Source organism: Lonchura striata, chromosome 1 (assembly GCF_046129695.1).
Source record: "Lonchura striata isolate bLonStr1 chromosome 1, bLonStr1.mat, whole genome shotgun sequence".
Taxonomy (NCBI): domain Eukaryota; kingdom Metazoa; phylum Chordata; class Aves; order Passeriformes; family Estrildidae; genus Lonchura; species Lonchura striata.
Window position 1 is genome coordinate 152,752,437 of NC_134603.1, and position 12,593 is coordinate 152,765,029.

General features: G+C 47.7%; 1 protein-coding gene across 1 annotated transcript in view; it reads right to left on the minus strand.

The window, feature by feature from the left end:
* VILL (villin like) overlaps positions 1-12,593 on the minus strand; it is a 37,541-nt gene that overhangs the window by 21,946 nt on the left and 3,002 nt on the right. The window contains exons 2-3 of the mRNA XM_031504157.2: positions 3,178-3,259; positions 1,616-1,690 (exon numbers count right to left, since the gene is read on the minus strand). Of these exons, the coding sequence (XP_031360017.2) occupies positions 1,616-1,690; positions 3,178-3,246 (144 nt within the window). The 5' untranslated portion in view covers positions 3,247-3,259. The remainder of the gene's footprint in view (positions 1-1,615; positions 1,691-3,177; positions 3,260-12,593) is intronic.

Genomic DNA, 12,593 nt, shown 5'->3' on the forward strand with positions numbered 1-12,593 from the left:
GCTACCCTTTCTTTCCTGTTGTCGTTCTCCTAGCACATGACAGAGCAGCACGAAGTGCCTCAGAATTCCTGCTGACTTGCAAAACAGACATAACTCCAAATGAAGCTGAGCCAGTGTGTGCATGCTGGGATTCATCTTATTACAGAAAACTCCAGCAGCCTAGAAAAAGGAAGCAAGCAGGCTGAGAAGAAGGTGTGCTCAGTGTTATCTGAGTTGTGCCAGTTATTTTTCTGCACCCACTGTGTTAAATCCCATCGTGGACACCTGGGAAAGGCAATAAAAGCTCATTTTATAAGCTGGATTTGACACTAAATTCTGTTTATTTGCTTTGTGCAGTGATACCACAGCGAAACACAGCAGAAGGAGTTGAATAGAACACAGCTCTGTTCCTCAGGCACAGATAATTAATTTGTGGAAAAATCACTCAGTTTAATCCATTGCTATTGGAGATGATCAAAGTCCCATTGTCCCACGGACAATCGTTATTTGGAAAGGCTCCAGTAAAGAGGCAGAATGCAGAGATGAGTGTTTTTACTCTCCTGTCTTCCAGGGAAAAGAACAATAGTGGGCTGATGAAGGGCTCTTCTGCCTGGGGAAGTTGTTGCAACAGAAGCTGAGCCTGTGAGCATCAAAATCCATATTTACACTGCCAGCTCCCTGCAAGGACTCCAGTATTCTGCTCTAAGTGTGTGTTCAAGGGCCTGTAGCTCAGGCTTTCAGCACTCAGAAGGTACCCTGAAGACATGTGTGGGAGGCATTTGAGCAGGAGACACATCCTGTGTTGCTATCCCAGCCTGCTTTCCCATCCTGGCATATGGGGGACGTGCAGTTGGGTATTGTGGGGCACTGGAGGTGCTGCTGCCTCTCCACCAACAGAGATGCTTGCAGGAGGCACACTCAGACCCAGGATGTGGGAAATGCTTCTGGCCTCCACCATGTGGTGGGTTTTGGTTCAATGACCTGGGTTGTTCCATGCAGATTTGGAAGGGATTTTAGGAGGTGAGTGTAACACATCATCCTCCTGCCAAAATCTGAGAACACGAGGCAGTTTGCACAGAGCAGAGCTGGTTCTCAGCAGTCCTTCACAGCCAGCTCAGGTCCAGCTGGTTGCAGGTAGGTCTGGACTAAATTTGGGTGGGGCTGAGGTGTCCTCATGAGGACATGGGATGGGCTGCAGAGCCTCTGCTTACGTGGCACACGACATGGAACATCTTCATGTCTCCCATTACCTGCTAAAAATGAGACCCTCCAGCTGGTCACATCCCACATCCCCCAGGGACTCCCATAAATCATTTAAATGTGGGCCTTGATTGAGTTTTCCAGGAATGTACTGACCATTTCGCCATGCCTGGGCATGACTCAGTTGATTGGAAGATAAACACTTTTAATGAATTACTAAGTTAATGGCTTCTCTGAACTTCTGCTTTAATAAACAGGCAGTGTTGTCACAACAGCCATGTGAAATTCAGATCCATGATTAGATGGTGAGCACACATGCACAACCATTTCAACAGTGCTTTTTCCACAGGACAGGTACCTAGGAACCAAGGCAGATCTAAATAAAAAGGGCTGAACCAGTTGCCCAACAGAGAGCAGTGTTTGCTGTCTTACTTACGTGCAAAATGATGTAACAGTCTCCTTCAAAAAAAGTCCCATAAGCTTTTTCAGGTATAGGAACCATCTTCATGTTCTGTAAGGAAATCAGAGTTGGAGTCATTGCTAAAAGTGAAGAGTCAGAAGTTGGTGTGTATGAAACAGGAGAGGCTGGGCTGCACAAAGCACTGAGGTGACAATCAGGGCTGAGTTTGTGAGCTGGGAAAAGCCATATCTGGAGGGAATATTCAAAATACTAAGAAGTGAGAATGGAAAATGATGATTTCGCTTGGACAGACTGACAAGTATGACAAGTATGTTTTAGTGTCCTTGACCTTGTGCAATCCTATAGATCTGGACCTGGGGCCCAGGCTGAAATGCTTCAGAGCTTGCATTTGTAGGGAATTTCCCAGGAGAGTGAGCACATCTCATCCTAGGTTTAGTTTTGGGCACAGTTTTTTACTCAGTGGCTGTGAGTTCAAGGGTAACTTTCTGCACTTTGTCAGGATCACCTCTGTGCTAGGGGTTCAGGGCAACCAGCTGAGAGAAGACAGAGCTGAGGACACTGATGGACCCTCACCCCTCCAGACTCTAATTGCAGATTTCCTCTGGCACAAGTGCATAATTAACCAGCCATGCCTGCCCAGCACAGTGCCTGGCTGTGCCACCCACCAGTCCACATGCAGCTCCTGGGCTGGAGGTGGCTCTGAGGTTCCCTGAAATTAGAGCCAAGCATTCTTCTGCTGGCCTGACTTGTCTCCCAGCATACCAGCTTGACCCCTGTGAACCCACACAGCTCTAATTACAGATCCTCTGGAAAGCAGCTCAGTGCAGTGCCTTGCAGAGAAATGGAAAGGTGAAGAGCCTGTGGTATTTGGAACATGGATGTGACCTGCTGAATATCACTTGGAGATGTTGGAGCCTCTTCCCACTGCTCCCCTGAGTGGATTCTGCACCTCAGTCTAAACCCACTCTCATTACAGGGGAATGTTCTTGGTGAACTGGGGCAGAAACGGCAGAGTTGAGCACAGCCTGGGTCCAATCCAAAATCAGATACCACCACCAGCAAAAAGGCAACCTCAGAAGCTGCAGGATCTCTCCTTGCAGTGACACAGAGAAGAAAAGCCAAGGAAGAAGTACAAATAGACTCCATGGAATGCCTTTGCTGCAAAAATAGATGTCTTCCCCATGGCAGCTGCTGGCGTGGACAAAGGCTACCTACAGATAACCCACCTTGGTGAAACAGGGAATTTTTGGTGTGTTAAAGCTGCCTTGCATTGATTCCAAAAAGGGGTGAGAAAAGCCTCCAGTACTGGAGGAATTTTTTCAGTCCCACCACATTCCTGTTTCCTTTGTAAATATTATTATCTCCGTTTTACAGAGCAGGAAACCAAAACAATAACATGTTGAACATTTCATGGGGAAATACTGAGTCTGTTTCCCACTGTATCTTATCTGTAGGACCCTCTTTTCCCACACAGATTACTGCAATAATTAATCTTCCTTGAAACATAAACACACAGATGTGCAGAGGACATGTGACAAGACTGTGACAGAGGACATGTGCCATCGCTCTTGTCCTACCTCTATGCCCCATATCTGCAGTCCCAGCTTCCTCTCGATGGTTGGGAGATTTGTGTCGCCCTCTGTCATCCTGCAGTCTGAGCTAGAAGGCAAAGGAAGAAGAAAACCCAAAATAATTATATCATTAGATGCAACAGTGAGTGTGCTGGTCAGCTGCTGGGTTCCTCTTGCCATCAGAGCAGGTTTAATACAGAAAATCCGTATTTTGAAGTGGCTCTGTCTCTCTGCTATTAACAGTTAGGTGGGAGGAACCCCCATTCCCAGGCTATCCATGCTCATGAAGAGCCAAGCAAAGTGTAGGATTCCAGCCTAGCAAACACTAGATAGGACAGTGTTGTGATTTATTAAAAAAATATGGATATTGATCTAGTACTGATATCCAACTGTGACGGACAAAAACTCTCTAACAGTTTAAAGTTAGAAAGTGTGTGTTTATTGTGTTTATTGTGTGTGGGATAGCTCCCAAATACACACTGCACCTTCCAGGTGATTACAGAGTCTTTTTATCCATACAAGTATTGAATACACAAAATACAAACACATATTCATAATTTTGGTACATCCCATTCCCCACTTCATATGCTAATCACTCCAAAAGCTATTAAGCATGCCTAGTTTGTCCCTTGAAATGGGTCAGTGTCCCTTTCATGGGGAGGGGTCCTAAAATGAGGAAGTAAATGAAGTCTTCCTCATTCTGACCTTTCTACCTTTTTAATGCAAATATGACAAATGAACTGTTGGTAGAACTCCCATTCCTTGTCTTCAATTGGTTTCAGAACAGAGGAGGCCCACAATTGCCTGATGTTCCTAAAAGCTATTTGTCAGTTTTGTATTCTTCATTATAAACCCAACTAACTAAACATTGTCCTGACAAGCAATCAATTATTAGTTAACTACTATCTCCTAACTTCATCAAGGCCTACTAATTTATTTTAATTAACTCTAGTAAGTCTCATTTCTAACTAAACTCTTAGCTCCTCTAAAATCTCTGAATTCCTTAAAATTTGTTTCAGTTGTTTGGGAGGGGGGATTATTTCCCCTGGATTTGAGCAGGTGGAAAGGATCCATTGAGCTGTTGGACCTGGCATCAGGACTGGTTTGTTCTCACCATGGAACGAGGGGTGGAGGAGACTCGAGTGGACCTCCAGGAGTCCTGTGCCCTCCTGGGCCAGTCACTGCAGGTCAGCTCAGGTCAGATCTCCTGGCCTTGGAGCACTGGGAGCCCAAGGAATGAAGCCCTTCTACTTCAGGCCAGTATTCAGGTCTACATTGGGACAGATATCCCAAGGCAGGGAACCAGGCCCCCAGCCCCATTCAGGCCCAACAGCACACTGGGTGATCCAATCAATAACCAGAATATCTATTTTACACCAATCCCAGCTTCTCCCTAAGCTCTGCTGCCTCCATGGGGAAGAAGCAGGTTTCAGGTTGCCCACACAAAAGTGTCTGAGAATATTTGAGATGGTTTTTGTGATCTCCCATCCATCCTCTATCATCCCTACCAGCTGTGGAGAAAAAAAGAGCTATCCTTAGCTATGCTCCCTATTCCTCCTGCTGAGGTTTTTGCTCAAGAAACAACTTCAGAACCCAGCTTGTTTACAGGGCAACTTCCAGAATCAAATGAAATCCCAAAGCAATGTCCATAAAAATGTGGAATTAGATCCTATCAGAGCTGGCTCTGCTGCAGCAGCCACGGGACAGGCTGTGTTTGTGCAGGGGCACAACCCACACCAGCCTTTTTGTGAGCCAGTCCTGCTCATAAATCCAGGCTCAGCCTCCAGAGAAAACACATCTCACTGCTCTCCTGCAGGAGGGGAAGAGCAGAGGTGTGAACCTTGCCACAAGCTGTTTATTGCTCGTGTTAGAGCGCTTAGTGTGACACCACGAAGTCCTAACAAGTGTTGGTCACCCTGAAGAGTTTTCACGCTGAGGAAGAGCACAAAAAATGCTGCCACAGACAGGAGCCTGGCTCCTTGCCCAGGTAGTAGGGAGGCGCAGATGTTTCCTGGGGTGCTTTGAGCACAGCCCCAGCACCTTGCTGCTACCTGAGCAGGCACAGCCTGGCAGTGCTCAGCAGCAGGAGGCAGAAAGTGCTCATTCCTTCCTGAACACAGAAGGACTGCTGGAGACTGAGTTCATGTGGCCTCAGGAACACATTCAGCAACCTTCAGCTCCCTCTCAGGTCCTCCAGAAGGCTTCCTGGCAGCAAGGAGGAAAAAAACATTCAATTCCCAGAAAGGTGATTGATACCCACGCAGATTAAAAGCCAGATCCAGGAAGATATTTCAATGTCCACAGAGGACACAGACACTGTTCTAAATGGTGTCCTGACTCAGCTACAGCCCTGGAGTACAGGGCTATCAGGAACTAAATGTAAAAACATGGTCTCAATTCAGATCTTTAGCCAAAGAACTCTTCTTTCTTTTAATGTCACATTCAAAAGGTCCCTATCAAAGAAAAGCCCAAGTGAAGCCTCCTTTCCTCAGCTATATTTTTAATTTATTTAGGGATTTTTCCTTCTAGCATCAAAATAGGAAGAACCTGAAAACAAAGCCAGTAAAGACATTTCTATTAGAGGGCAGTGAAGTTTTTTAGCACCAATGACTCTTCTCCCTGTGGAAGGCAGCAGGTGTCTTGTTCTCCTGCTCACAGCACAGGAAACCAGCAGCTGGCCAGCTGTGAGACACAGCTGGATCCCTGCTTCTCTTAGCATCCCAACCTCTCCTGGAAAAATTAACCCAAGGGATGCTGAGATTCCTCTGGCCACAGGCAGTGGTGTTGGACAGAGCTCACAGATCCCCAGTCAAACCTATCAGACTAAAAATGAGGATCTTGGATCTCCTTCACTCCTGGGGATCCTTTCTCCATCTGAAACCTCACAATTAGTGCTGACTCCCCACTTTTCTGAGAAATGGTGTCCCTCCCTTCCTCCTAAGTGCTTTAGCTGGGGGAGTGTGAATCACAGACAAGGTTGGCTGTTTCTCTGGACTTTCTGCCTTCTTTTGGCCGGCAGCCAAGTTAGAAATAGTAAGAATATTACTTATATAATCAAACAGCTCATTTCATTAATTATTTAATGTGGGGCTTTAATCAGATGATCCCGTAATTCAACTCCTGTCCAGACATGAAATCTGGTATTTATGGAGTGAAATCTTCCCATCTGTGCTGAAATCATGAAGGGCAGAAATTTTTAGAATTTAAAAAAGAAGAATGATAAAAAAGGAATGTTAAGAGTCTTGGGGTTAGAACTGTGGAGTTTCAACAGCAGTGTCTGGGGCAACCCTTATCTCAGTCAAACCAGTTTTGCTCAGCATTTAGGTGAAATGCAAATTGGCTAAAGTGTGAGTCAACGCCTCTGGGGGAGGAATTCACCAGGGAAAATCACTGGTTATGGGGATGGATGTTCCTCCTTGGGCAGACAGAGCTTTACCTGTGAAGGGAGGAGAGAAGCAGCTGTAGCTCATCTCTGCCCCCATATTAATAATATACAACTACTCAGTTTCCACCTCCAGGGCCAGCCTATCCCATTGCCACCATTTCCAGGGAAATCTTCCTCTCTGCACGGGAAGAGGAGAAAAGTTCACCCCTTGAATGTGGGCTGAGAGGAGGCCACTGCACAGCAAGGGCAGCTTCTGGCTTGGAGCTGCTCTGCTGGGTCATCACCACTTGGTTAAGGCGCAATAAATTAAATTGCAAAGATCAAATGCTGCCCTTGACTGAGGGCAGAGAACTGGGAAGCAGAACGTCGGTGGCTGGCCCTTGACTGGATGTTACAGCCGGGGGCACCTGGAGCCTCCAGAGCTAAAAGCAAAGCTTTTCCTGTCACAATCCAGGCAACAAAGCTGGTGGGTGAAGGCCTATGGGTGCCCCTTCCACCCACTGCCCTTCGTGCACTGCCAAAATCACAGCAGCACTCCTGGCAGAAAGGGACCTGGGGGTACTGTTCGACAACCAGTTGGACATGAGCCAGCAGTGTGCCTTGGTGGCCAAGAAGGCCAGTGGCTCCTGGCCTGCATTAGGAATTGTGTGACCAGCAGGGGTAGGGAGGTGATTCTCTCCCTGTACTCGGTGCTGGTGAGACCACACCTCGAGTGCTGTGTCCAGTTCTGGTCCCTCAGTTCAGGAAGGACGTTGAGATGCTTGAGTGCGTCCAGAGGAGGCAACGAGGATGGTGAGGGGCTTGGAGCACAAACCCTGTGAGGAAGGTTTGAGGGAGTTGGGGTTGTTTAGCCTGGAGAAGAGGAGGCTCAGAGGTGACCTTATTGCTCTCTACAGCTCCTGAAGGGAGGTTGTGCACAGGTGGGGTCGATCTCTTCCACCAGGCAGCACTGACAGAACAAGAGGTCACAGTCTCAAGCTACGTTAGGGAAGGTACAGATTGGATATTAGGAAAAATTTTTCACTGAAAGAATAATAAAATACTGGAATTGTCTTCCTAGGGAGGTGGTGGAATCACCATCTCTGGATATGTTTAAAAAAAGACTGGACTTGGCACTCGGTGCTATAGTCTAGTTGAGATGTTAGGGCATAGGTTGGACTTGATGATCTTAGAGGTCTCTTCCAACCTCATCATTCTGTGATTCTCTGATTTTGTAAATCCAACTCTCATCCCCTCTCCAACCAGCAGAGCATGAGGAAAAGCTGCACCTTCAGGAAGGACTACATGACTGATGAAGTGCCAAGGTCACTCCCAAGGCTGGTTAATGATTTAATAGCTGGGGTGGAAGCACCAGCCATCGCTGGGTCAGCTCGGTCCACGCCAGGAACCCAGACCCAGCAGGACGTTTCTCCAGCCAGTCTTGGGCTGTTTGGGTGGGGAGGAAAAGCCAGGACTCAGAAAGGGGACAGGGGAACATTTCAAAGTCCTGAAGCACATTCTGAGTTCAGGCTGCTTTGGCTTGCCTGGGTTTTGGCGCGTGCTCACGGGGCTGTAGTCACGGTAATAAAAAACCCCAGTGAAATGACTAATGCTCTGTACAGCTTTGGGAAAATAGGAAGCAGCTGTGGCTGCAGCCTTTCCAGGCTGAAAGGCCTGATTATTGGGAATACTTGGACTGGCATTAGATGAGGTAAACCAGGGGCTGTTGAATTGCTTTCATTGTCTCCACTGTAGTTGGGCATCTGGGCCCAAGTAGGTGCCATTTTTTGTTTGCAGAGAGGACAGTGGTTAACTCTTGCTTTGCCCAGAGGAATGAAATTCAACACTGGAGTTCCCTCGTGTGGCTCATCAGCTACAGCTCAGGAGCAGTGACTGTCTCTAGTGAATGACTGTCCAGAAGTTCAGCACTCAGCCTGGGTAAGCTGTCCTTTATTTCTCTCTTGCAAGAGGAGAAAAAGCAGCTTTTATACCACAGGAAAATCATGGGCAGGGATGGCCAGCTATGGAGCTTGTCTACTCCCTCATGTTGTGACACAGAGCTGTAAGACCTTCCTCCAAGCCATGCTGGTGAGCCTGGTGGTGAGGGCAAGGAACAGGATATGCATTGTGGGGATGGGAAAAGAGGAAAAAGCACAGCTCTGCTCATCCTCCTGCTCCAAATCCTGTGAGGTCCAGGTTCAGGAGCTCAGTGTGGCCCTCAAGCCAAGGACAGGGCTCTGCCCAGACACGCCTGGGTGACCACAGAGAGCACTTCAGCCTTCTTGGAAAGAGCTGTTGCCTGGCAGCTAAAATTACGTAAAGCAGGCCTTGAAATAAGATGCTATTTCTGATCACGGTGGGCAATTAAACATTGGAACAGCTTATTAGGGAAGCTGGCAAGCTTGGCTTTACTTAATGTCTTTGAAATGAGGTGGGTGAATGGCTGGGCTGTGCTCCCTGGGCTCAGCTCCTCGGGCTCAGGTGCTGCATTTTCAGCAAGCTGCTCCTTCCCATGGCTTTGGCAGCAAGGCAAACACATGGATTGGCACTTCAGCCACCTCCACTGGTCAGAAAACCATGCTACAAAACCATCAGGATGGATATTGAAATGGTTTGAAGGGTTTTTTTAGACTTAAGTAGTGCTGGATCAAAACCTGAGATGGGGCATTGGATGGGAAGAACTGAGATTGTGCTCCCCTCCTCAGGGTCAGTGGCTCTGGAGGTAAGAGGGGATTTCACTGGTTTAAATGGGGCAGGTTTTCCCCTTTTTCCATGAATGGTTGCCAGGGATCACCACACCACGAGCTACCTGACACCACAGGAGACTGGTGTTTTTGTTTTCTGTTCTTTGCTCGTGGGCTGGGATGCTGAGGTTAATGGGAGTGAGGATATAAGAGCGTGGCATGAAGAGATGGTTTGATGTTAATGATGGCCTCTCAAACTAAGTGCTCTACAGCCCAGAAGAGGTTTGAATTCCCTATTCAGTAAATTCAAAGGATGCAGAAACCTGGATTCACCTAGCCAAGGAATTTCTCAGGCTCTGGAAGAGCAATAACCATTTTGCCCTCTCTGAATAAAAGCTGCCCAGTGTTTCTGGGACCCAGCTGCTCTGTCTCTTGAACCCTGGAAATCTACCCCATCTCCAAGCACCAACCCAGGCCTTACAAGAAGCAGACCTCTGGCATAGTGTGACTTCTTACAACCTGTGCCTTCACCTCTGGGCCATTTCTGGCATCTCAGACTTAGCAGCTGATACTTGGTCATTGCCAGAAAACCACTGAGGCTGTGAGCTTTGCCTTTCAGCTCCTTGTGAGGATGGACTTTGCACTAATCCTCCAGTGCTTCCATTGTTCCCAACATAAAAGCAAAGAGAACAAGGAAATACCAGGTTGCTGGGAAATAACCACCTTCCCAGCTGCACTAGCCCTCAATCTGTATCTCATCTCCCTCTTCAAATTCCTCAGAGGACATCTGATTTAGAAGGGAAGGTATCTCATGATTTATCTCCTCTAACTTTGACCAGTCTCTCCAGCTGCATTTCCACCTGCCACAAATTCTAGATCAACACCTCACTCCATCCAAGGAATACTGCTTATCTCTCCACACCTCCCTTCATGATCCCTCTTGTCCCCCTCTGTTTCTCTCACTGCTGGTGGTGTTCCAGCAGCCTGATCTTTAAGCAGATGGTCTTGGGAAACTGCTTTGTAAGAGCAGATTGGTTTTCCCCAAACTGATGCTATTTCTGAGCCTTCCCTGTAAAATTTTACCAGCTGACTACTCGTCCTGGGAACGATGGAGCTGCATTGTCCCAGCAAACTTCTCACAATGTGGGAACAATGTGCTGACAATTAAATCAGAACTTTGACTTCACCCCCAGCTCCCAAGTCATGTGGTGTGAGTTTCCACATTCACCAGGCTGGATTTGGAGCCCAGAGCTCAGCAGTGAGTGGCTCTGCACAAGGCAGAGACTCCTGGCTGAAGGTGGGGCTGGCAGGCTTGCCATGGTCAGGGCACCCAGGCAGCTCCTGGCTGAATTCTTTCCCAGCAATTCCTTCCCCAGGATGTCTCTGAAAGCAGGAGGCTCTTCCAGGCAGGCAGGATCTCTGCAGGATGAGGGCAGCCCTAAAAGATTGAAAGGTTTCCCAAGCAGCAGCAGAGGGTGAGCTGCAGGAAGCTGTCCCTGAGATCAGCCCCTGTAACCAATAACAAACTCTTGCTGTGCAAACCCACCTCTCTGAAGGTCCATGAGAAAAAAAATAATACAGGCACAAGAAGGTGTTAAAAACCTTCTGCATGCAAGCCTCCTGCAACAGCATTGTGCATTCTTGCCAAATAATAAATTTCAGCTCGGTGCACACCTACTTCAGAGGTATCCATTGCACCTCCAGCCCCTCTCCATGTCAGCAACAGCACAGAGCCATCCCAAGGGAAAGGTGAGCAGGTAACTTGCCAATTCATCAGGAACAAACCTCTCCTTTCTTTTAGTTCTTTCTCCTCTGGTGAAAGGGAGAGATTCCTGGCTCAGGACCAGCCCTGCATCCAAAGGGCTTCGTGCCCTTCAGGGCAGGAGATGCACACAGAAGGAAAGCAAAGCCATTTTAATTCCCCTTCCTGGTTTCCAGGGAAGTGGTTCAGGTTCTAACTAACTCCTAATTACTCACCACCTCCACAAAAATAAGTTACCATCCTCTCCCACATCAGCATTTTAACAGAGCATTATTTAACCCATGGCTGCAGGTGAAATAAAACCAGAGCTGAGACAGGGGAGGAGAGAAAGTGTGTTTGTTCACCTGGGTGAGAGCGTCCTGGGGAGCACCTGCTCTTCAAAAACTTAAAGAAAGGAGAAAACCTCAAAAAAATTACATTTTCCCAGCTGAAATGGAGGAAAAGGCCACAGTTTCCTATGCAGAGCCTGGAGGCAGGGGAGGAGAGGGGGTTAGAGACTGGGGTCTATCCACCTTCTCTTGGGCGTCATTTTCACAAGGTGAGGAGGGCTTCCCCTGGGTGGTTCCCCTCCTCCTGGTGTTTGCTCTAGGGCAGATCCAGGGAATCTGGGACAGGAGGGACTTGCTGTTCCTATGGCCTTACAGGAAAACCTCTGGGTGGAGAGGCCAGCTTGCCACACTTCCCTCCTGCTCTCCCAGAATGTGGGAGCTCAGTCCCATCCACTGTGCCCCAAGATTCTGCCAGCATGAACTGAGACAAATACCATAAATAAAACCTCCTTTAAACCCAAATGGCAAGCCCATCCTTCTCAAAAAACAAGACTAAGAGTTAGGATTTTTGCTGCTGCATGTAACAGTTTTATATTGTAAGAATTCACACATGTGTATGTGAGCAAGACCAAGAGCAGCTTTTCCCTGGTGCACAGTTTAATGAGTGCAGTTGAATAAACCCTTGCCCACAGGAACTTTTTTTGGTGGGGATGGAGCAGGGGAGATGCTCTGCCTCCACTCAGACCAGCTGGAGAACTGGTTCCAGAGCATTGGCTTCCCAGAGGAAAGTAGCAACATTAATATTAACTACCAAAAGGCAGGGACTGTTTCAGTTTTGTCCCAGTTTAAACCTGCAAGCATGACATCAAACTTGGGAAGAGAAACCCAGGACTTTCATTAAAAAACAAACAAACAAACAAAAAAAAACAAAATCCAAAAAAACCCCAAAAACCAAAGCAGGTTTCCATGTTGGCTTGCAAATGAAAAGCCCTGGACCTAAGCAGGTGCTCAGTGGGTGACTCTGCACTTCCATCTCTGCCCCAGTGAGATGTAAAAGGTTTATTCAGGGGGAAGTTTTGTTTCTCAAGCAGCAAAGGGAAGCTCATCCCTTGTGAGTGTTGGCTGACACAACTCTAAGGAAAGACAGCTGACCTGTGTGAAAACAAAAGGGGACCAATGAACCCAGCCCAAGCTTCCACTGGGATGGGTGCTGGGCTAGGCTGAGTTGCCTTTTCTGAGCTTTAAGGCCACAGAAGCAGATCCAGCCCTCCCCAGGATCTCCTCTCAGTGGAGCACCAGCACCAGGCATTTTTTGGTAGCAGTCACCCACAGCAGTGTTACCC